Below are 25,774 nucleotides of genomic sequence, written 5' to 3'. Positions count from 1 at the left end.
TCCTGATTTTTCTTTTAGTAAAAAGGTAAGGAAATTGTCTAATGTTTCAAAATCAAATAGGATTGGAGATGCATGCCTCCATGCCTACCCACACTAATTTCTAAGAGAAGTTTTTAGGTCATAGACTAGCTATTCACTCATGCTTGCTTTTAACATTGGAATGAGCTGGGTACACCATGACATGTATCTATAAATCCCAACTTCTCAGGAGGCTGAGGCAGGATTTAAAGTAGAATTCTGGTAGGGGTACATAGTAAGTTCAAGGTCACCCTAGGTGACATAAGGAGACCTCATCTCAAATTTTAAAAAAGGAGGAGGGTAGTTAGCTGGTAAAATACTTACTGTGCAAATATGAGGGCTTCATTTTCATCCTCCGCTCCCTTGTAAAAGATGTTTTATACTTAAGAGTTTCAACACTAGGGAAACAAAGACTCTGAGGTCCCTGGAGCTTTTGGATCAACCAACCAAGCCTCAAGTCCCAGAGAGAAAACCTGTTTCCAGAAAAGAGGACAGCTTCTAAAACAATACCTAAGATTGACTTTTGGCTTCCCTACATGTGCTCACATGTATGTATTTACATCTCTATACATAAACATGCTCACACACCTTCACATAAATACCTTTCATAAAGTGAATTATAATTGAACTAAACATTTGTAAAGGGCTGCTGAGATGATCTAAACAAGTAAGATAAGTGCTCCCAAGTGTGAGTGCAATCCCTGGAATCCAGATGGTAGAAAGAGAGACCTGACTACCTCGTGTTGTCTTCTAACTTCTGCCTGGTTCTGTGGCAGATGCACATACAAAAACTAAATAAATGTTAGTGGTTGGGGATTTGCTTGTGTGTGCTCAGTAATAGAGCACTTTTCTAGCATAGGCAAGAAAGGCCCTGAGTTCAATGCTTAGTACCAGCAATACATAAATCAACTTAACCAGGAGTTGTTGAATAAGAATAAAACAAGTGTTTTTTGGCACTTTTAAATTTGGGTGGTTTTAATTTGGTACAAAATCATCCTGTAAGAACAAAAGTTACTTCCAAATATGCCATTTAAAAAAATCCAAGGCACTCATGGCAATTATATACATAACTGTGTGAATAAATAGCTTACTTTTATACAGGTTGCAGCCAAATAGTTGTATTGAATATGCCAAGACAAAGGGTTTGTCCTAGCTACTTTTACCTTGACACAAGCTAGAGTCATCAGAGAGGAGAGGGCCTCAACTGAGAAAATGCTGCTATAAAATCAGGCTGTAGACAAGCCTGTAGGACACTTTTCTTAATTAGGAATTACTGGAGAAAGGCATAGCCTGTTGTGGCTGGTGCTACCCCTAGGCTGGTGGACCTGGGTGCTACAAGAAAGCAGACTGAGCAACCAATAAGTAGAATTCTTCCATGGCCTCTGCATTAGTTTCCACTTCCAGTTTCCAGCCTTGTTTGAGTTCATGTTTTGACTTTCTACAACGGACTTTAAGTACCTCCCCCATTCCCACTACCCGAAACAACCTTCCAAAATGTAACAAGTCACTATTTATAATGTAAGTTTATTTTGGATTTGTTTTAACAGAAAATAAAAATATGAAAATTGAGGAAATCATAAGGCTGCCTCTTGAGAATTGATACAGTAGTATCTTCGTAAACTATATATTTTGGGACTTTATTTGTATTAATGTTTAAAGCCTGAATGTATGCCTGTCACGTGCATGCAGTGTCAATGGAGGCCAGAAGAGGGCACTAGGGTCTTCATTTTTCATATTTTTAATAGTCTTAATGTCAGTCCCATGGCCTATCTTTAAAGGCCAACAACAACTGGGCATGGTGGAGCATGCCTTCAGTCCCAGCGCGTGGGCCAGGAGGGCAGCCAGAGCTCTTGAGTTCCAGAGCTACATAGTGATACCTTGTCTCAAAAACAAAAACGAAACAATAACAAAAGCCAAAAAAAAAAAAAAAAAAAAACCTCAGGCAACATAGTAACATCCCTTTCAAAAAATCTGAATCATTGTGTTTTATTCTTAGCAACAGGGAATACAGCAGACTGTTCCTCATCAGCAGGCAGTACAGTATTCACTTCCACAGGCAGCATCTTCCAGTGAAGGTACTACTGCACAGCCAACAAGTCAGCCTCAAATGTCAGCTGGGACACAGGTAAACTCAAATTCCTGAAAAGATGCTTAAAAATTTGCAGATTTACTCTTTCCTTCTAATAGAATGGAGTAAAAATCATTCCCATTATACACATGTATTTATTGAAAATCAGAATATATTCATAACAATGATAATGTGAAAATATTGAAATTTTAGGCTTATAGGTATAAAGTAGTTACAAGTATTGAAACTAATGGGTTAGATGGAGATGCTTTGGTAACTGAATCTGTTATATTCTCTAGAAATGTGTTAGCTGTATCTGATATTGTAGATTTGAAACTATGCTTTATTTCCATGTAAACCTTTTCAATGTTTTCTTCCTCATAGCCTACAGACATTAAGTCAGTATGTTAATTAGCTTTTCATCACTGAAAAATACCTAAAGAAAATACTGTAAGAAAGAATCTTCTTCTTTTTTTCTTGTATGGTTTCATAGGTTTCACTCTATCCATGATTTGGTAAGCTGTATTCCTTTTAAGCCTATGTATATCAAGGGGTGGAGGAAGGGTTATGGCATAAGAAACTGTTCACCTTATGGCCATTAAAAAGCACAGAAGAGACGAGATACACCAAAATATATCTTCAAAGCCTCACCCACCTACCTATTATCTATAACTAAGCACCGCCCTTCATAGTTTCTCTACTTAGCCATATAAGTTCTAAATCCATCAGAGGTCAGAACCCTTATGATCTAGTTGTTTCTGGAAATTCTCTCAGAGACAGACTCAAGGGATATATCTTCCTAATCTCCTACTTCATTCTTCAGTCCACTTGAAATTGACAGCCAAGGTTACCCATCACAAGATGTCATGTTGACACATGTTTGCAACGTCTGAGGCAGGTGGTTTAAAAGTTTAAAATAAAATAAAATAAATACATAAATAAATAAATAAAGTTTAAAATAAACCCTCCAACTCGCCCCACACACAGAGTTATTTTGGTTGCTCTTAGGTTGGTTTTTCAGTCACTTGGAAAGTACCTTGTAGGAGGTATGTTCTTATCAATGACCTTTTATCAGCTTTATCTATAGGTCATTCATTTTTGGGCATATGTGCATAGAATATTGTTATTGCCCTATCTCAGAATAAAATAGTATCAACTGTAAATAGACTACTATACTGACACATTTTCCTAATGTCTATATAATATCTCAACTTCTCAGACATTAAAATGACACAGTAGTAAAATGATGGGTAATTGCATCCTAGAATCAGTGAATTATATTAATTCTACCTAATTTTATAGAGCTATTTTAGACTTTAAAAATTTAAGATGTAATATGGGTAAAGTCTAATTCCACTACAAAGAAATTTGTGTTTAATCACTATAATAGCAGTCATAAATTAGGTTATAGGAAGCATGCTAGTGGATTATTGTGTGTGACGGCTATGCTGCTCAAACAAAAAAACTTAGTGTTGTGGTACATATCTGGAATTTTAGCACTTGGGAGGCAGAGGCAGGAGGATCTATAGTTTTTAGGACGACCTAGCAAGCTCCAGAAAAGCCTCAGCTGCCCAGTGAGACTCAAAATTTAAAAAAATAAGCAGAGGTCAGGTGTGGTGGCACATGCCTGTATCCCAGCACTCAGGAGGCAGAGGCAGATGGATCTCTGTGGGTTCAAGGCCAGCCTGGTCTACAGAGTGAGTCCAAGACAGCCAGGGCTAGACAGAAATCCCATCTCAAACAAACAATTTATAAATAAAACAGGGAAGGAGAGAGGGAGAAATCCTCACTTGTAAAAAGGTCCTGTTTTTGTTGCCAACAATGAAACACCAGCAAATTTTCTACAACAAAAGTTTTAGAAATAAATGTTAGACACTTTACTAGCATATTTGTCTTGTCTTTTCTTTTGATTATATGGCATGTTAATTTATACTAATAAATTTTTTTTTCTTGGCTAATATGTAAATCTTGCTTTGGCAGCTGTGCTTTAAAGAAAAAAGTTTGTTTTGTTTTTCTTTACTTTCCCAGCTTCCAGTTTCCCAGACAGTACCAACTGTTCAAGGCGAACCTCACATCCCAGTTTCAACACAACCCTCAGTTGTTCCAGTCCACTCTGGTGCTCATTTTCTTCCTGTGGGACAGTCACTCCCTACTTCCTTACTCCCACAGTATCCTGTCTCTCAAATTCCCATATCAACTCCTCATGTGTCTACAGCTCAGACAGGTTTCTCATCTGTTCCTATAACAATGGCTGCTGGCATTAACCAGCCTCTGCTCACCTTGGCTTCATCTGCTACAGCATCTTCAATCCCAGGGGGATCAACTGTAGTTTCTAATCAGCTTCCAACCCTTCTGCAGCCTGTGAGTCAGCTGCAGAGTCAGGTTCACCCACAGCTCCTACAGCCAACAGTTCAGTCCATGGGAATACCTGCTAACCTTGGACAAGCTGCTGAGGGTCCACTTCCCTCTGGAGATGTTCTGTACCAGGTATCGTGTTAGCCAGCAAATCAGAAGGTATTAGAGTGTTTGATTTTAATGGCAGATCATTAAGAACTTGAGAAATGTACTAGTTGAGTGTCAGAGTAACAGTAACAAAAGTTGACACTCTGAACTAGAAAAAATAAAATAAAATAGCAAAACTCTAAATAAGGCTGGAAGGCTGGGCATGGTGGTGTATGCCTTTGATCTCAGTGCTTCTGGGGCAGAGGCCGGTAGCAGATCTCTGTGAAGTGAAAGCTAGCCTGGTCTACATAGCATTTTCCAGGTCTGCCATGGCTACAAAGTAAGACTCTGCCTCAAAAACAAAACAAAACAAAAAACTAGTAATGTGATATGAAATGATTCCTTACACAGTCTTAAAGACACAACTTAGAGTAAAAGTTAGCTCAGTATTCATGGTAAACCTGGATATATGGTTAGTGTAATATACCAGGCTGTTGTTTTATATATAGATGATTAAAGACAGCAGGCAGCTAACGTTTCATAATACTCCTGATACCTGGGAGAGTTTTGTATTCTCCCGTGTAGAATTGCTATAGATTCTTTTGTTGAGGAATCAAGTCTCTAAGGTCTATTGAAATCCTCTCTAAGAGGGGAATTCAAGCAGTTTAAAGTATGGTTGAAAGAGTGCCACCTTCCAAGTTATCTGCCAGTTCATTTTAAAAATATGTTTACATTTTCTTTAAATTATTAGAAAGTGGGTACATTGTTCTTTGCTCTGTGCTTTCCCGCCCCCTCTGCCTCCCTGTCTGCTGATTTGCTAATTTGATGTTCCACTGCACTAACTCTCCTTCCTCGTTTCTGTCACAGGGCTTCCCACCTCGACAATACCCAGGAGATTCAAATATTGCTCCCTCTTCCAACGTGGCTTCTGTTTGCATCCATTCTACAGTCCTAGCCCCTCCTCCTATGCCGACAGAAGCTTTGGCCACCCAAGGTTACTTTCCTACAGTAGTGCAGCCTTATGTGGAATCAAATCCTTTGGTTCCTATGGGCAGTGTAGGAGGCCAGGTTCAAGTGTCCCAACCAGCAGTGAGTTTAATGCAACAACCCCCCACTACATCCTCCCAGCAAGCAGTTCTGGAGGTAAATGGAATTACTGCATGTTTATGTAGAAAACATCTATGAAAATGGGGTTCGAATGGCAAAGGAAAAACAGGCTCTCCTGATTTAGAACTCATTTGGAGACTGTCAAACTAACTTCTAATGACTTTTTCTTACAGCAGAATGAAATGCCAATGTGGGGGCCTTGTTGCCACTGGCTGTTCTGTTGGGAAGTGAGTTTGCCTTAGAGAAGATTAACACTATTAGCACTTGACTTCTCTAGCTAGTGCGTTAGCCGTTGATCTTCTCCTTCCACATACTCTTGCCATTGGCAGTTCATAAGAGTATCTTATCTTGCTGTGCTCCCAGCAGTCATTTTTTTTCCTACTAGAATACAGTCCTGAATTCATCTCTGCACTTTGCTCTACCTGCCCTATTGCACACTCTGGTAAGATGCTGGCTGCATGGCAAATTGTAGTTTCACAATGCCTGGCAAATAGGTTGGCTGACTTCACACCAACAGTCTATACTAGAAACTAGCTTTGAAAACTTATTTTGAAAATGGAAGCACACTATTTTTAGATATTGAATATTAAGAATTACTAGTAGCTTCATTGCTTATAGGTCTTATAGAGGGGTAATAGGAAAAAGAAAAGGGAGCATCTCAGGATTGGTGGATGATTTTATATATTTACAAACTGCCAAGATTCGAGTTATCTTCTCTATTCACAGAGTACTCAGGGAGTCTCTCAGGCTACTCCTCCTGAACAAACTCCAATAACACAGTCACAACCTACCCAGCCTGTCACGTTGGTTTCCTCTGTAGACAGGTAAGTAGACTAAAGCACTCCTTTGAGTAGTAGGCAGGATGATATGGAACTTCAGAATAACAAACCTTTAAATCTCATTATACGTTGTACTTTTTCCCCCTCAAAGTGCACATTCAGATGTTGCTTCAGGTATGAGTGATGGCAATGAGAATGCTCCATCATCCAGTGGGAGGCATGAAGGGAGAACAACAAAACGTCATTATCGGAAATCTGTAAGAAGTCGCTCACGTCATGAAAAGACTTCTCGCCCGAAACTGAGAATTTTAAATGTAAATATTGATTTGTGACCTTTGCAAGAATATGGTACTTTTAACTTTAAAGATCATCAAATCACCATTTACTTCATAAAATAAAGATACCTTATCTTTGCTTTATATATAATTTTTATAGCAACTTCTTTATGATTTCATACTATCTTTTTAAATTGACTATCACATTTCTTTTTGTTGTACCTAGCTCTAGAGTTTTAACTAATACAAAAAAGGCTAAATACTTTTGCTAATGGAAGTTAAAGGAACTCAAGGGCTAAGATCTCACAGATTTCCTTACTGTCAAGTTTAAGATTCAAGAACTATCCAGGTGGTGGGAGGCAGAGTTGGGTGGATCTCTGTGCTTGAGTTCAAGGTCAGCCTGGTCTACAAAGCAAGTTCCAAGACAGCTAAGGCTATACAGAGAAACCCTGTCTCTAAATACCACACACACAAGATTCAAGGAATAGTGGTAACAATTTGCTTCCTCCGTTAAGATGTCTTCTCAAGTTCAGTAATAGATCTGAATATAAATTACCTTTCTCTTTTTAGGTTTCAAATAAAGGAGACCGAGTAGTAGAATGTCAATTAGAGACCCATAATCGGAAAATGGTTACATTTAAATTTGACCTAGATGGTGACAACCCTGAAGAGATAGCAACGATTATGGTATGTTACCATTTGGAATTCCACATTTTTCCATAGTATTTGGTCTTCAGTTCACATCCTAGGCAACCATGCAATAATTTGTCATCCACTTTCATTTTAACAATTATAAATTATAATTCCTGTTTTAAAACTAGCATACCCAACCTATATAATTTAGAGATATTCCTAATATGTAGCTATATACATGTTCAAAGTCTTATAAACAGCAGTAGTATCTTAAATACCAAGTACACAGCATAGCTGGTATACAGATTGGGTGACCTAAAGCTTAAGAAACATAACTAATTGCTGGGCATAGTGGCGCACACCTTTAATCCTCGCGCTCAAGGAAGCAAAGACAGACAGATCTCTGTGAGTTCATGGCCAGCCTGGTCTACAAAGCAAGTCCAGGACAGCGAAGGCTACACAGAGAAACCTTGTCTTGAAAAACCAAAAGAAGAAAGAAAGGAAAGAAGAAAAAAGAAATGTATGTACTAATAAGATTGATATCATGTTTCTTCTAGGTGAACAATGACTTTATTCTAGCAGTAGAGAGAGAGTCTTTTGTGGCTCAAGTGCGGGAAATCATTGAAAAAGCTGATGAAATGCTAAGTGAGGATGTCAGTGTGGAGCCTGAGGGTGACCAGGCATTGGAGAGTCTGCAAGGAAAGGATGACGATGGCTTTCCAGCTTCTCAGGTAGGTTCACCCTATCCATAGGAAGGTCCTATTTATTTAAAATTAGTTCTGAACTGCTAAATCTGCCAAGCAAAATATCCTCTGATAACACATTACTTTTGTTACTGAGAATGAACATTTATGTTCTTGTCAAACGTTCAGTTTGCTTTGTATAATCATAGAGGTGCATTTGAAAAGAATTTTGCTTTTGCTTATTATAGAAATTAGAAGGAGAGTTCAAGCAACCAACCGCTGCATCTTCTGTGCCACAACAAATAGGTGAGTCTTTTTGTATTTTTTATTTGACAAGGAGTTGTATTGCCAATAATGAAATCATGAGGCTTTATTCATGTATAACAGTATATATATGAACTTCAGTGATTTGTTTTATTCAGGTGTTCCTACCAGTTCTTTAACACAAGTTGTTCATTCTGCTGGAAGACGGTTTATCGTGAGTCCTGTACCAGAAAGTAGATTACGAGAATCAAAAGTTTTCACCAGTGAAATATCAGATGCAGGTAAGGATTGATTCAGCCATGCTTAAGTAAATCTTACAGCATCTCTGATATGGTGGAAGTTTGATCAAGCAGTGAGGCCTGCTCAAGGTGGGGGTGGGGGGCAAATCATAAGGGACAGGTGTGCTAAGTAGAACCTATACAATAGTGTTTTGTTTCTATATTTATTTATTTTATTTTGTTTTTAGTTTTTTCGAGATGGGGTTTCTCTGTGTAGCCTTAACTATCCTAGACTTGCTTTTTAGACCAGGCTGGCCTCAAACTCACAGCGATCAGCCTGCCTCTGCCTCCGGAGTGGTGGGATTAAAGTCATGCGCCACACCCCACCCCAACCCCACGCCTGGCTGTTTCTATATTTAGAGATAAATTGTTTTCAGGTTACTCTTATGTTTCATGGTCTTGCAAGAATATTTACTTATAAGGTGACTTACTAGGTCAAACTACTACTTAACTTTACTGTTTTAGGTTTTTTTTTTTTTTTTTAATTTGTTTTTGTTTTTTGAGACAGGGTTTAATCTGTGTATAGCCTGGCTGTCCTGGACTAGCTTTGTAGACCAGGCTGGTCTCGAACTCACAGAGATCCACCTGCCTCTACCTCCCAAGTGCTGGGATTAAAGGCATGTGCCACCCCCCCCCCCCCCCAGCTAATTTTACTGTTTTAGAGCGTGTCATTTCCTTGGGAGAAGTTATAAATCTTACTGACATGTAACATTGTTGATAATCCATTAATGGTTCCTCAAAGGCACTCTTTTGTAATCTGTGCCTTTAAAATGGGCTGATTTCTTTCTTCTTTTTTCCCCCTCCTTTCTAGTTGCTGCCTCTACATCTCAGGGTCCTGGAATGAACTTATCTCACTCTGCCTCGTCCCTTAGTCTCCAGCAGGCTTTTTCTGAACTCAAACACGGCCAGATGGCTGAAGGACCCAGTACAGCGCCTCCAAATTTCAGTCACACAGGACCAACATTTTCTCCCTTTTTGTCTGGCATTGCTGGTGTCCAAACTGCAGCAGCATCCACACCATCAGTATCAGTCCCTATAACAAGCAGCCCTCTTAATGACCTTTCCACATCAGTAATGCAGTCTGAGGCTGCAATGCCCACTGAAAAAGGCGTTGCTGGAGTTACCACCAGTACAAGTGTGGCAACTTCAGGTGGCCTCACCACGTTGTCTGTGTCTGAGTCACCAACACTTTCCAGTGCAGTTTCAAGTTCTACAGTACCTGCAGTTGTCGCAGTGTCTACAACATCCCCTCCAGTTCAGGCTTCCACATCTGGGAGCATTGTTTCTAGTACAGGCAGTTTTCCTTCTGGAACATTTTCCACAACGACAGCTACTATAGTAGGTAGTGTGGCTGACCCAACTGCTAAGCCTCCAGCTGTATTATTGCAACAGGTAGCAGGCAGTACTGCTGGGGCAGCCATAGTAACACCAGTCTCTACCACCACCCCATTCCCAGGCATGGCTTCACAGCTATCCTTTCCACTTAGTAGCAGCACTTCTGCTCCTGCGTTAGCTGAAACAGTGGTGGTTAGTGCACACTCACTAGACAAGGCATCTCATAGTAGTATAACGGGATTGCCTTTGTCGTTTTGTGCACCATCCTCTTCTTCCTCCTCTGGAACACCAGTGTCTAGTTCTGTTTCTCAACCTGGTATGGTGCATCCTTTAGTCATCTCATCAGCTGTAGCTTCTACACCTGTCCTCCCCCAACCAGTAGGACTTTCTATACCTTTATTACCCCAAGTGCCTAATATCCCACCCTTGGTACAACCTACTGCTAATGTACCTGCTGTACAGCAAACACTCATTCATAGTCAGCCTCAACCAGCTTTGCTTCCCAACCAGCCTCACACTCACTGTCTAGAAGTGGATGTTGATACCCAATCCAAAGCTCCTGGGATTGATGACATAAAGACTCTGGAGGAAAAGCTGAGATCTCTCTTTAGTGAACACAGCTCATCTGGAACTCAGCATGCTTCTGTCTCCCTAGAGACACCTCTAGTAGTAGAGACCACTGTCACACCAGGCATCCCTACCACTGCTGTAGCACCAAGCAAACTCATGACTTCCACTACGAGTACTTGCTTACCACCAACCAGTTTGCCATTAGGAGCAACTGGCTTGCCAGTTATCCCAGTGGGCACATCTGGGCAGGTTTCTACCCCAGGCACACATGTTTCAGCACCAGTCAGCACTACAACAGGAGCAAAACCTGGAACGACTCCACCAAAGCCATCTTTAACTAAGACTGTGGTAAGATTCCTTATAAAGTAATTAATATGATTATTCCTCCTTCCCTCAATAATTCCATGTTTTCAGCTGACTTTTCTAATTTAAAATATACTCATAGAGGTGCCTGGCATATAAACTGGTCACTCAGTCTTAAAGTGACAGCAGTTTTAAGATATAAGTACTACTAACACAGAAATTTTCTCTGTTTGAAATGTGGCTGGACTTTTAGGTTATGTTGAATAATCTTTTTAGACTGTATAATCACGATATATATATTTAATGGTTAGGTAAAATACAGCTGTTTCCCTGGGTCTTAAGCCCATGTCTATTACCCCAGCACTCGAAGACAGAGGTAGGAGAATTACAAGTTCCAGGAGAGCCTGGGTAATATAATGAGTCCTAGGTCACTCTTGACTATAGAGTGAGATGTTGTCTCCAAAAAGTGAGAAGAAGATACTGCTTTGTCAGAAGGCCTAAGTCGGCTTCCCAGAAGCCATGTGCAGAAGGCTAACAACCACACTACTAGCACCAAAGCATCTCACCTCTTCTTTTGACCTCTGCAGGCACCTGCATTCATAGTGCACAAATCCCCCCACAAAGACATACACAGATATACATAGTTTAACAATATAATAAACCTTTATTGAAAAGAAAAGGTTATTTTTACTGAATTGGTAGATGCTAAAGAATTCTATATCCCAGCCAGGCGGTGGTAGCGCACGCCTTTAATCCCAGCACTCGGGAGGCAGAGGCAGGTGGATCACTGTGAGTTCAAGGCCAGTCTGGTCTACAAAGCGAGTCTAGGACAGCCAGGGCTACACAGAGAAACACTGTCTCCAAAGAACAACAAGAATTCTATATCTCCCCGCCCCCCCAAAAAGAAGAATTCTATATCCCGAAACTGAACAAAAATTTTCTACTACCAAGATAATAGTTTGCTGTCTTTCAGTTGAGAATGAATATTCCTTATTATAGATTACACAGATACATATTTGGAGTTAATAAAAAGTTGGAAGTTGATAAAAGGGATATAGTGGAAGAGGGAATAATTCATTCTAGAAATCCAGTAACTATAATGTATTTAATTCTGCTATCGTAGATTTCCTCTCATTCTGCTGTCTTCAGCCTCTTTCTTTGTGCTCCAAAAGTCACAAGTCTGTATGATAATTATTTTAGTCCTCTTTCTGCATTGTTTATTGATGGTGGAATTCTTTTGACAGTAAAGTAATACAGATAATCTTGACATACAATAAAGTTACATCCCTATAAACTCACTCTAAATTGAAGACATTTTACCCCTATCCTAACATTGTAGCTTAGAAATACAGAACAGTAGAATATCAGTTCTTTAGTCTTATAATAACATGGATGATTGGTAGCTGTAGCTGTCATGAATGACAGTGAGCTATAGCTCACTGCTCATGTCCAGCATAAGAGTATCATATCATATTTTGCTATCCTAGAAATAGATGAGAATAAGAAATTTACCTGGTGGTGTCTACATAGTCTCATTTATTCAGGAGTCTGAAATGGGCAGATCACTTGCGCATAAAGGATTTAGACTGACCCTGGTCAATATAGCAGGACCCCAATCTTGAAAAACTGACTAGAAGTGGTAGTATTTCTGTAATCCTTTCAAACATTGACTGAATGTGTACACATGCCTGTAGACCTAACACTGGAAGCTGATTGAGTAGGATAACAAGTTCAGGCCATCCTGACCTACATCATAAGAGCTTGTCTCAAAACCAAAAAAAATTTCAGTGTACAATATTTTTTTTCTGAATATATATGATTATATGAATAAAGTCACATATATTGATTTTGCACTATTGTAAATTGACAAGTTTTTAGATCTTACCATTTTAAGTCAGAAAGTATATAATCTTTATGTAGACAAAACAAATTATTTTACAGTAATATATTTTTATGTCTTTGTTATCAGTCTTAACTCTTATTTATAAATCTGCTTGTTTTCTTGGAAAAATCTTGTTTTTCTTAAATGAGCAGCTTCAAAAATTTGTCTCTTTTCTTTTTTATAAATTTCCTTTTATATGTATGAGTCTTTTGCCTTTGTGTATCTCTGTGTGGCACTTGGTACCAGGTGCCCACCAAGGTCAGAAGAGGGCATCAGATGCCCTAGAACTGGAGTTGTGAGCCATCATCATAGGGATTCTGGGAACAAAACTTAGGTCTTCTGCAAGAGCAGCCACTGTTGTTAATTGCTGAGCCATCTCTCCAGCCCCTAACTGTACCTCTTATCTACATAAAGAGTTTATTCTTTTCATTTTCCCTTTCATTGTATTCTACTGTTTCATTTTAACTTTCATAAAAGTATCTTTGGTTATGATGTCCTTTAAGACAGATTGCATAGTGTAACTTAAAAGAGGTATGCCATAGTTAGATATATTTAAGTTTCATTCTTCTGCGTCCAAATTAGTTAATTTCCTTTTTTAAATATATAATTTTTACCAAGGCTGTCTCATGGATTTGAATTTTTTTTCATTATTATAGGTGCCACCAGTGGGTACTGACCTTGCAGTTGGTACTCTACCTTGTGAGCAGCTGCTACCTTTTCCTGGACCTTCTCTAATTCAGGTGTCTATAACTTGGCAACTTGTTTCCTAAGCCCCTGTTTTTCTTCACAGAATTTGTATAAATTTTCCATTGCATCTTCTTAGATTCCAACTCATTTGGGCTGTGATTTAGTAACCATTCTCTTAAACTGTATCTGGCAGGCCAGGCATGGTGGTGTATGCCTTTAATCCCAGTATTCAAGTGAAGCTGTTATTTTTCAGACCATCCGGGGATATATAGTGAGACCTTGCCTCAGACAAATAAATAATAAACTGTATCTGGTTATACTAGTCAGGTGGTGAGCTTGGGTTCAAGTGAGAAACCCTGCCTCAATAATAAGATGGAAAGCTTCTGCACATATGTGTGTGTGCGCACACACACACACAGACACACACACACACACACACTGTTTACCCCATTGCCCAGCATCACACACACACTCACATAAAATGAAACATTGAAAGGGGAAAAAAAGGTAAAGTTAAAATTCTAAACTATTGTATAAATAAAAATCTGTATGTATTTAACTAGGAGTTCCTGAATCAGAAAATAGACCCCAGAAGTCAGCATCCTTGAACTCTTTGAATCCCACCCTCAAGCCCCACATCAGAGTTCTTTCTCATCTTTCTCACTCTGTGCTCACTCTGTTTAAAGAAAGGAACCAGCCGGGCATGGTAGCGCATGCCTTTAATCCCAGTAGTTGGAAGGCAGAGGCAGATGGATCACTGTGAGTTGGAGGACAGCCTGGTCTACAAAGTGAGTCCAGGACAGCCAAGGCTACACAGGGAAACCCTGTCTCGGGAGGGAAAAAAAGAAAGAAAGGAACCATGGGACTCCATAGATGGCTCAGCGGTTAGGATCGCTGACTCTTCCCATTTAGCCCATTTAGCAGCTCACAACTGTCTGTAACTCCAAAATCTGACAGCCTCACACAGACATGCAGACAAAACATTAATGTACACAAAATAAATTAGAAAGAAAGGAAGGAACCACAAACCAGGCCTGGTAGAAAAAGGTCTATAATCCCACCACTTGGGTTGGGTCAAGCAAAAGCATAGTTTTTAGGACAGCTGGCCTACATAGCAAGACCCTCTCCAGAGGGAGAAGGGTGAGAGAACCACATGGGTGATGGATACAGCCCCCCTGTGGGGCTTACAAGGTTTTTCTTAATGCATTTTATCATTTCTTTCATTAGTGAAGTAGTTGAGGTGCAATATGATCATACCTGTAAAGTTAAGTTATTATTTACTTTTCGCACCACTCTGTTATCAATGCATTTAATTGCATTGTCATCAAGAAAACACTTGTTCTGATTGCATTGTAACCATGAAAAAGCCTCTGATTTAAGACAGCAAGTAAATCTGAAATATTTGTAATTAATTTTTAAATTATATATAAGAAACACATGACTAATTGCTTATATGAGAAGCACAGTATGAATTTAATCTCTACTTTTTTATTGTAATTTTCAATAGAACATGATAGGGTAACTCCAACAGAAAACTACAGCCCAGCCATAAAATTTTAGGAGAAAAGCAAACACCTATAAATTGTGAAAGTGTTTTTTAGCCTGGTTCTTGTTAGAAACATGTCATCAGAACCCTGGAACCATGTTGTGGGAGTATCACTTGAACCCAAGAGTTTGAAACCAACTTGGGAAACATAGCGAGGCACATAAGACAGCCTCCAGATTTCTGAGGGAAGGTAAAGTGTAATGAGACATACGTGAAGTAAGTGGATAAAAGCCTGCGTTTAAGAAAGAAAGACAAGGTCAGAAGCAGAATTAGAGCTTACTGCAAAGGTAGAAGGTACTTAAGATATACACTAGTGCTACATAGTGCCTCTTTGATGCCATTAATGAGAAAAAGAAGTACACATCTTAAGAGCTGAAGGATAGATGACTGTCCCTTGATAGTGACAAGGTGTGTTAATGCTATCTTTTTCAAAGAGCAGTTCCCAAAAAGATGTTGAAACTGAGAAAGAGCTAGACGTGGTGGTAAAAGCACTTGGGAAACTGAGCCAGGAAGATTGTTGTAAGTTGAAGGCTAACCTGAACTATACAGCAGAAAACATGTTTCTTAAAAAAGAAAGAAAATGGGTATGGGAAATAATCTAACAATAGATTCTGATAAATTTTCTGGAATGTATTTTCATATAGAAGACAGTAAATTCGCTAATATTGAGCATAAAAGATAAAAATGACTCTGAAAGTACAAAAGCATAAATGTACTTGAATTACCCTAAGGATTGATAGGCCCACAAGCTGATAGATCGTCATGTTATACTCTACTGGGTTTCATATTCAGTATTACAACAAATGCTATGTTGTGATCTAAAGCATAAAATAATATTCGATATGCATTAGCCATATATAGTGACTCTGAAGGTGCTAAACAACTTACAATGTTGTAACTGTTTGCTTAGTCCCAGCAACCACTAGAAGATCTTGATGCTCAATTGAGAAGAACACTTAGTCCAGAGAATATTACAGTGATATCCTCAGTTGGTGTAAGTTTTTAAAGCATTGATTTCAAAAATGCATATATCTTCAAATTATTTTCTAGAGCACAAATTATAATCCAGATAATTATTACCTTAATTCCTATTCATAGTCCTTGTCAACAAAAATGGCACAGATTAAGAATAACACTAATCCCTAATGTAACTATGGAAAAGATTTCAGAGATGTTTGGTGTGTTTTATTTCTTTATCTCTGGGAAAATTATATTGCAGATCTGTCTTACGAATTTTGTGTTTATGCTTTGGTAGAGGATAAACCCTTGTGTCAGTGTTTTGATTAAAACTACTTTCCAGCAAGGCATAGTGTCACAAGGTGCCCCTTAAGAAGCAGAGGCAGAGCCGGGCGTGGTGGTGCACACCTTTAATCCCAGCACTTGGAAGGCAGAAGCAGGCAGATCACTGTGAGTTTGAGGCCAGCCTGGTCTACAAAGCAAGTCCAGGACAGCCAGGGCTACACAGAGAAACTCAGTCTTAAAAGAAAGAAGCAGGCAGATGGATCCCTGAGCCTGGTCTACAGAGCAGGTCCCAGCACAGCCAGGGATACACAAAGAAATGCTGTTTCAAAAAGAAAAAGAAATCTGCAAGAAATATCTAAGCTATACTGTTTCAATATCTTGTGAGAGATACTGGAGAGAGAGAAAGCTCAGCAGTTAAGTACACTTGCTGCTCTTGAAGAAGACCAGAGCTCAGTTCCCTGACCCCCAGCTCTAGCAGCTCACAACTGCATGTAACTCAACCTTCAGGGAATCCAATGCCCTTTTCTGGCCTCTGCTGGCACCTGTATGCATACACATAAGTATAAGTAATTCTTAAAATTGTTACAAAACTGAGAACAGTAAAGAGTTCAGGTTTGATGTTTGTTCCTAAAAGCTGCCTTTCTATATCAGACCTTTAGGTTGTAAAATAAAAAAGGAGAAAAATAAAAAAGCCCACTGCATTAAACAAAAGTATTTTTTTATATATACTACCTTTCTGCCATTTTACATAGACCAGAGGAAAGGTGACAAGGCAAAAGCTATAAGAATGATTAAAACTGAAGATTCTGTGGTATCTGTGTGTATGTGTTTTGCAGCCTGTGTCCATGATGGCTTCAACAGCAGTTACAGAAGCAGGAACTCAGCTTCAAAAGGATGGTGAGATGCCTCCTTCTTCCTTTGTTTTATTGAACCCAGTTCTACCTGTAACTGATTATAGAGTCTACTATTCAAAAGACACATTCTTGACAATGTTGGTACACTTTAGACTGTTAGATAAAAGAATATTTGTATAGTTTCATGACTGAGAAGCATTACTAATTTATAAAGCAGGAAATATTAGTTGATTAATGAGTCTTGAATGAGTATTGGGGTGAAGAAATAAATGTAATAAGCATTGTATGGCTTCATAGCATGAGATCCTTTGCTGTTATAAAAGGCAATTTAAGCCAGGTGGTGGTGGCGCATGCCTTTAATCCTCGCACTTGGGAGGCAGAGATAGATGGATCGCTGTGAGTTCGAGGCCAGCCTGGTCTACAAAGCGAGTCCAGGATAGCCAAGGCTACACAAAGAAACCTTGTCTCAAAAAACAAAACAAAACAACAACAAAAGGCAATTTATGCAGGGCACAGTGGCACATGCGTATAATCCCAACACTCCGGAAAGTAGAGACAGGGGGATGATCTCTGTGAGTTTTAAGGACAGCTGGGGTTACACAGAGAAACTCTATCTCAAAAAAGGCAAGTGTGATGGTGTGCTGTGCCTCTATAATCCCAGTGCTTAGCATGCACAGGCAGGATAATTTTGAGTGGCAGACCAGACTACCACTCAAACATAGTTAAAGCAAGCCTGGCTGCATAGCTAAACACTCTCAAGGGGGGAAAGGAGGAGGAATAGTAAGCTTACAGGTAGGTAATTATCAACATTTGTGATACTGAGTATATAGAAATATAGTTTAGCTGAAAACCTGGATGTGCATTTGTTTATAGATAAAAATGTAAGATACTAATATTTCAGTGTAGACATTATAGTTTATTTTCAAGGCAATTACATTCTGAATTGACTCCCATTAAAAATAGTAGAAATCAGTACAACAGTTTAGAAAGTCTAGAAATGAACAAAATACAGATTTCCAATGTATATTAGATGTCTTAAATATGTACAATGAAAGCTGATATTTACCTCAGTGCTGGGAATGAAACCTTACAAACACAAATCCATGGGTTCAGTCTATGCTGTGTGTGTGTGTGTGTGTGTGTGTGTGTGTGAGAGAGAGAGAGAGAGAGAGAGAGAGTGAGAGAGAGAGAGAGAGAGAGAGAGAGAGAGAGAGAGAGACACAGACTGACTCACTCTCTACATAGCCCTGACTATCCTGGAACTCACTATGTAGACAATGCTGGCCTCAGAAGTCACCTGCCTTTGCCTCCCACATGCTAGAATTAAAGGTGTGTACTACTACACCTGGCAAGATAGGAAATCTTAATAAATGGTTTGGACAACTATATAGCCATCTGTATAAAGCCACAATGAACACTATAGTTTAGACCAAGGCAAAATTCCAAGTGAATTGCAGATGAAACATCATAAAATATCACTATAAAAGTCATAAAAGTGTATTTATGTATGAAAATATGTATATAATTTAGATACTAAAAAAATTGTAAAGCCTCCTGAACTACTTAAGAACAATATTTATGCCTTTCCCCACAAGTATCGAGAGCAGAGTCCAGGACCATTTGGTGTTTTTTGTTTGGTGTTTTATTTTGTTTTACAGGGGTGAGGAGTGGAGGGACTTTTCTGTGTAGCTAAGGATTACTTTGAATTGCTGATTCTTACCCTTCCACCTTCTGAGTGTTAGAATTACTGGTGTGTGCTGTCATGTCGGACTGAAACTCTTTTAAAGACCAGAGACTAAACTTATTAAAAGACTTTTCAGGTCACACAGTCTCTGTTTAATCTTCTATTGTACTACAAACTTAACAGCAACTAATAATATATAAATGGATGAGCTTGGCTGCATTCCAGTAAAATAAATGTATTTCTATAAATGAGCAATAAGCAAAATTTTTCCACTAATCACAGTTTTCTAACTACTAATACAGAAGAGGAACGGATTACTAAGTTTGGTGCACAACCCAGAGTAGGCAGTAGTAGTCTTTTAGAATGACATTGAGTTTTAAAATTGAGTTTTGTTTTGTTTTTGTTTTTGTTTTTTTAAATGAGACCGGGTCTTACTATGTCGCAGTAGCTGTCCTGAAACTCACCCTATAGATCAGGCTGGTCAAATACACAAAAGGCCCACCTGCCTTCTTTTTCCAAGTGCTGAGATCATTGTGCCCAGTTGAGAAATGCATATTTATTTGTGTAAAATTTATTACTTGCTGGATGGGGGAAGTTGACATAAGTACAGGAATCAATGAAAACCGGGGAAGCATTTACTAATACAAAGAGTTCTAAAATTCTACACAGACTAATAAATAAAGGATACAAAAAGATAAACATATATGAAAACACTTTTGGGGGGAGGGGGAGTCAAGACAAGATTTCTTTTTTCCCTGGCTGTCCTGGAGCTCACTCTGTAGACCAGGCTGGCCTTGAATTCAGATGAGCTCTCGAGTGCTGGGATTAAAGGCAAGCACTATGAAAATACTTACTTAATAGCAAATATACAAAATAAAACTATAAGCAGTAGCATTTCTCAGCCTCACTGGAAAAAGCCTCTGGCAGTCAGTTTAGTAATGTCTGTCAGAGTTGTAGTGCATAGATCCAAGAGACTATTTCTCAAACAACTTTGAGAATATTAAAAAAGCCAGTGTGATGTAGGCAGGCAAAAGCTCCTGCTGCTAATCCTGTCAACCAGACTTTAATCTTTAAGATTCACAAGATGGGAGAAGAGAACCAACTGCCACAAATTGACATCCTGATATTTGATGGCACCTAAGAATGCATACATATACACATACAAAATAAATAGAATTTTCTTTGTATGTATGTTAAAAGATTTAAAACTCAATGCTTAAAAGTGCTCATCACATAAATCTGACAACCTGCTTTCTATCTCCAGGGTCTACACTGTATAAATAAAGAACCGAGTCCTGAAAGTGGTCCTCTGACATGTGCTGTTGTACATGCAAGCCCATACTCACATATAGACATCATAAATAAACTGTAGTTGTAATTAAAGTTTTTTAAACAAATCTTTAGCTGGTTTGCACACCTGTAATTCCAACACTTGGGAAACTGACACAGAAAGATTCATTCTGTTGTCAGCCTGAACCTAGCAGATTGTCTCTAAAGGTGGGAAAGGAATCTTTAATGTCATGTTTCTGGTGAAACTGCAAAAAAAAAAAAAAAAAAAAGTCAAAAGATGTTAATTTGCTTTTATCTTCCTATTACTTCTGTTTATCAAGGTTCTGAAGGCCGTGTCCCAGCAACTAGTTCAGAAGAGGGTGTTGTTAAAATGGGGCGATTTCAGGTAAAATGATCATTTTCTTTGCCTTGATCTCTTCTTTTGGGGTCAGGATATATAATAAAGTTATTAGCCAAACCTGGTGCCATGGGCTGCGGTCCCAGATACTTGGTTGAGGGCCATTCATTCAGAGCCTTCCTGGGACTATAGAGTGGGTTCAAGTCCAGACTGGTAATTTACTGAGATCCTTTCTCAAAAAATAAAAATTGAAAATAGGGCTTTGATATACTAAGTGGTAGGACACTAAAGTAGCATGTTCAATTTGATCTTAAATATTGCCAAAAAGGGAAATATATATTCTCTACATACTTGGGGCATAATTATCTATCTAATGATGTATTTTATTATAGCTCCCTATCATTTACCTCTCATAAATCATTGGTACTAATTAAATAAAATGCAAACACATAGTTTCTTCCACCTACCCCTCAACAACTGGCTACTGCTTCTCTAAATGGTCTTTTCTAGATCCTTTTTCTCAATAGCTATTTGGTTTACCTCAATATTCTTCTGTTCCTGGTTATTTTAATTTTCTAAAACACTAAGGAAAGTAATAATAGTAAACATTTATGTCTAAAAGCAGTTTCTATATTTAGGGTATTTTTCTTAGGATCCAGCCCTCAAGGGAAGTCAACATCAAGTAACACTACATTTTATTTTTCCACTTGGTTGAACCATATAAAACTGTTTTCACAACTACTTTAAAATTTTGGGGCTAGTCCTTGGAGTTGGGAGTTATAGGTGATTTCTTTTTCTTTTTTTTAATTTGCAAATTGAGGTTCTAAGAGTTTGGAATGGGCTGAGTTTATATGATGAACAAACTATGGCATGGATGATCTTATTGTTGATTCTGCCATTTGATGTTTGTTGGATATAATCTAATCAGTAAGAAACATTGAACATCCTTTAACCTGTTATTGATAGTTTGCCTGAGATATGAATTTGAATCGTGTCATCTAAGAGGTAAAAATGAGTCATTTAGTCAGCAGCCACTAAGAATATGCATCTTTGTACTGATGTGTTTGTCCTTTGTAATAGCTGTTCAGTTTACTTCACAATGATCCTCCCTTCACCCTCAACCTGTCTCTCTTGCCTTCCCTCCCCCCTTTAAGTTAAATTCTCCGGCTCAGGCTTTGTAGATAAAGGTGACTTTGAATGTCTTTCTAATCCTCCTGACAACCACCTCCCAAGTGTGCTAGGGATGCAGGCATGCACCACTAACCTTAGTTTTTTTTACTTGGTGCTGGAGATCTTACCTAAGGACCTCATTCATACTAGGCAAGCATTACGCCAACTGAGCTACATCACCAGCAGATTCCTCTTCTCTAAAGGTCCAACCCCCCCCCCCCCCCCCGCTTCTCTCTCTCTCTCTCTCTCTCTCTCTCTCTCTCTCTCTCTCTCTCTCTCTCTCTCTCTCTTTCTGTTTGGCTTTGGGTTTTGTTGTTGTTCTGTTTCTGAGAAAAGATTTATGTATGTAGACTTGGCTGGCTTGGGCTTGCTATATAGACCACATTGGCCTTGAGCTCAGAGAGATCTGTTTGCCTCTACCTCTGGAATGGTAGGATTAAAGGCATGCACCACCACCTTTGCCAGGAACATCATTTTTAATTATACTTCATTCTCTTTTTCCATCAGGTTTCAGTTACAGTGGATAATGCCCAAAAAGAGCGTAAAAATAGGTCAGAAGATACAAAGTCGGTTCATTTTGAATCTAGCACATCAGACTCATCAGTCCTTTCAAGTAGTAGTCCAGAGAGCACCCTGGTAAAGCCAGAGCCTAATGGAATTACTATCCCTGGCATCTCCTTAGATGTGCCAGACAGCGCCCACAAAACACCTGCCCCAGAAGCAGAGTCAGAAACAGGACAGCCTGCCAAAGTTGGACGTTTTCAGGTGACAGCTACAACAAGCAAAGTAGGTCGTTTCTCTGTTTCAAGAACCGAGGACAAGGTCACAGAGCCCAAAAAAGAAGATTCAGAACAAACTGTTACTCCTGCTGTGATACCAAAGGAGAAGCCTGAGCTGGCAGAACCTTCCCATCTGAATGGGCCATCTTCAGACCTGGAGGCTGCCTTTCTAAGTAGGGGTACAGAGGATGGCTCGGGTAGTCCACACTCTCCCCCTCCCCTGTGTTCAAAGAGCCTTCCCATCCAGAGTCTAAGTCAGAGCCTTAGTAATTCATTCAACTCCTCTTATATGAGTAGTGATAATGAGTCGGACATTGAGGATGAAGACTTAAGGTTAGAACTGCGACGACTACGAGAAAAGTAAGTAATTTTTACCTGTAAAATACTGGCAGATACTATATCTTGCCTGGTATTAATAGCTTTTCAGTACAGATGCCAATCTTATATCACATTTGAACAGAAAGTGGTGATACACAAAAGCTACAATACATCATTGTATAATACATCGTTCACTGTGATGGCATTTCTAGTTAGGGGATCTCTTCAAAACCTTTATATTATTAAATCATTTTTGTTAATGGCACCTTTAGAGAAAGATGCTTATTTATGTATATATGTGTTTTGCCTGAGTGTATATATATATGTACCAGGTACATACCTGGTGCCTATGGAGGACAGAATACAGTATCATTTCTCTATACCTGGAGTTGCAGATAGTTGTTAGCTGTGATGTGATGCTGGTAACTGAACCCAGGTCCTCTGCAAGAGGAGAAAGTGCTGTTAACTGGTGAACTATCTCTCCAGCTTTGTTAATAACTAACTACTCTTGATTGTTTGTTAGTCTATAACATGAATCTAATAATAGCACTACAGTTTTGTTAATACTTGGATCACAATAGCAAATGTACCTACTTCTGTATACCCCTAAGCCTTTTTTCCCTCTAACATGCTTTCATCTAGGCTAGGAGCTTACTGGAATGTCTTATGAATAGAGGCCAGCAAAATGAATTGTCAAACTAGAATCTCACAGCACATTTAGTAAAAGGGTTCACAGCTATGTAAACCCATGTGTGCAGGTTTAACAATATGCTTTAACTCTTACCTCAATAATGTTTATATTTTTGTCTATATTTTGTTATCTTTTATAGACATCTTAAAGAGATTCAGGACCTGCAGAGTCGCCAGAAGCATGAAATTGAATCTTTGTATACCAAGTTGGGCAAGGTTCCTCCTGCGGTCATTATTCCTCCAGCTGCACCTCTGTCAGGGAGAAGAAGGAGACCTACTAAAAGCAAAGGCAGCAAGTCTAGTCGCAGCAGCTCAATGGGCAATAAAAGCCCACAGCTTTCAGGTAAAAACCCTGGGCCAAGTCAAATCAGTCATCTTGTGTTTCTGTCTCCCACCGTGTATTAACTTTTATCAAATTTCAAAGGAAATTGGCTTTCTTTCCCCCTCTGAACATTTATTTATTTATTTATTTATTTATTTATTTAGTGTATATGAGTGCTCTATCTGCACATACACCTGGAGGCCAGAAGAGGGCATTAGATCACATTATAGGTGGTTGTGAGTCGCCATGTGGTTGCTGGAAATTGAACTAGAACCTCTGGGAAAACAGCCAGTGCTCTTAACCACTGAACCATCTCTCCAGCACAGTAGTTTGGCTTTTTGTTTGTTTTTGATTGGTTGGTTTTTTTGGTTTGTTGTTGTTGTTTTGTTCTGTTTTGTTTTTTGTTTTTGAGACAGGCTTTCTTTGTGTAGCCTTGGCTGTCCTAGACTCCCTTTGTAGACCAAGGTGGCCTTGAACTCCCAGAGATCCACCTGCCTCTGCCTTCCGAGTGCTGGGATTAAAGGTGTGTGCCACCATGCCCAGCTGAGTTTGGCTTTCTAAAATTCCTGCTTCTTTGATTCTTCTATCCACGGTGTATTTTAAACTTCTTTTGACTCTATAGAAATAGGCTTTTTTTTTTTTTTTTAAATCAGTATTTCTATTTACTGATAATCTTCATTTATGATTATTCTTCAGGATAAACATTTAGCTCTGCCTATTAATTCATATAACTCAACATTTTACTAGACCCTTGGGCGTTTAGAAGAAAAAAATGGGCTGGAGAGATGGCTCAGCAGTTAAGAGCACTGACTGCTTTTCCAGTTGTCCTGAGTTCAATTCCCAGCAACTACATGGTGGCTCATAACCATCTATAGTGAGATCTGGTGCCCTGTTCTGGTGTGTAAGCACACATGCAGGCAGAATACTGTATAAATAATAAATACATCTCTTTAAAAAGGTTTTCTGTTTTTTGTTTGTTTTTGTTTTTTTTTAACTTCAGGTTCTTTTTTCTTCATTTATTTATTTATTTTTTTTCATGGTTATTGGTGTCTTGCCTGCATATATTGGTGTCTATGTGAAGGTATCTGATCCCCTGGAACTAGAGTTATAGGCAGTTGTAAGCTACTATGTGCAAGATGAGAATTGAACCTGGATCCTCTGGAAGAGCAGCCACTTAACCACTGAGCTCTCTCCAGACCCAAGGTTCTTTCTTTAAATGACTAAGAATTGGCCATAATGAGCTAAACCTAACGTAGCTATCAAAGAGACTTGGGTGTGCCTATATGGTAATATCTTTATGAAACTTGGCTTCTATTGTATCTGTCTTAGGATAAAGAACTTGGTGTCTATAATAAAAGATGAAATCATAATTTCTCATAATAGACTGTGTCCATTTTAATGGGCTAGAAAGTTTTTGCCCTTGTTGAAATTATGTAGCGCATAACAGCTAATTGGTTTCGGAGTAAAAAATGGCTAAAATTAGGTTGATTTCACATTTGTTCTCCAGGTCTAATTAAATTATGAAAAGCAAGCATTTAGAAATTTCTAACTGTTCTCTTGTCTAGAACTTTTTATAGATATTCAAACCTTTTCTTTCTTAGGCACTTGACCAGCTCATGCAACTAATTGGTAGAGATGCGTGTATATGGGAAACTGTTCAGACTCTAGATTTTGACATACCTTTCTAGTATATTTCTATTTAACTAGTAACTTGGAAATGAAAAAATGATGATCAATTGATGTAACTTGAAGCTTCCTACTATTATTTTTTGTTTCTTTTTCCTTTAACCAAAAGTAGTTTAAATATTCATTAGTCAGTGCCTAGATCATTATTTAACACCTTCTTTGTAGCTTTTTTTCTTAAGCATTATCTTACATTTATGAGTGTTTTGCCTGTGTGTGTGTGTGTACCATGAGTGTGCAGTGCCTGAGGAGGTCAAAAGAGGATGTTGGATCCCCTAGAACTGAAGCCATCTCTCCAGCGCCTTTGTATCTATTCCATGTTCTCCTCAGGCTAGGGAGCTCTGCATTATCTAAAGCTATCGTTCTTGAGGAGCAATTCATAACCCTGTATTTATAAACATCTTACTGTTTCTCACCTTCACATCAATAAGGATTTTGCCCCTTAATCAATGTATACATGTGTGTGACTGTTGTTGTGTTGTTGTTATTGTTGTTGTTGTTGTTGTATGTTGTAGTAGTAACCACTCGGACAAGT

General features: G+C 38.8%; 1 protein-coding gene across 18 annotated transcripts in view; it reads left to right on the top strand.

The window, feature by feature from the left end:
• The window catches only part of Wnk1 (WNK lysine deficient protein kinase 1), a 131,029-nt gene that overhangs the window by 95,430 nt on the left and 9,825 nt on the right, over positions 1 to 25,774 (top strand). For 9 of the 18 annotated variants that reach the window (XM_051155246.1, XM_051155241.1, XM_051155245.1 and 6 more), the window contains exons 10-25: positions 2,015 to 2,143; positions 4,115 to 4,573; positions 5,396 to 5,671; positions 6,362 to 6,459; positions 6,566 to 6,728; positions 7,260 to 7,376; positions 7,880 to 8,053; positions 8,254 to 8,311; positions 8,428 to 8,550; positions 9,359 to 10,800; positions 13,294 to 13,377; positions 15,781 to 15,864; positions 16,949 to 17,009; positions 20,261 to 20,325; positions 21,955 to 22,586; positions 23,375 to 23,577. In XM_051155246.1, coding sequence (XP_051011203.1) covers positions 2,015 to 2,143; positions 4,115 to 4,573; positions 5,396 to 5,671; positions 6,362 to 6,459; positions 6,566 to 6,728; positions 7,260 to 7,376; positions 7,880 to 8,053; positions 8,254 to 8,311; positions 8,428 to 8,550; positions 9,359 to 10,800; positions 13,294 to 13,377; positions 15,781 to 15,864; positions 16,949 to 17,009; positions 20,261 to 20,325; positions 21,955 to 22,586; positions 23,375 to 23,577 — 4,168 coding nt within the window. The remainder of the gene's footprint in view (positions 1 to 2,014; positions 2,144 to 4,114; positions 4,574 to 5,395; positions 5,672 to 6,361; positions 6,460 to 6,565; positions 6,729 to 7,259; positions 7,377 to 7,879; positions 8,054 to 8,253; positions 8,312 to 8,427; positions 8,551 to 9,358; positions 10,801 to 13,293; positions 13,378 to 15,780; positions 15,865 to 16,948; positions 17,010 to 20,260; positions 20,326 to 21,954; positions 22,587 to 23,374; positions 23,578 to 25,774) is intronic. The other 9 variants (XM_051155252.1, XM_051155249.1, XM_051155256.1 and 6 more) reach the window with 5 other exon arrangements.

Source organism: Acomys russatus, chromosome 13 (assembly GCF_903995435.1).
Source record: "Acomys russatus chromosome 13, mAcoRus1.1, whole genome shotgun sequence".
Taxonomy (NCBI): Eukaryota; Metazoa; Chordata; class Mammalia; order Rodentia; family Muridae; genus Acomys; species Acomys russatus.
This window is presented reverse-complemented; position numbering and strand designations above follow the sequence as displayed.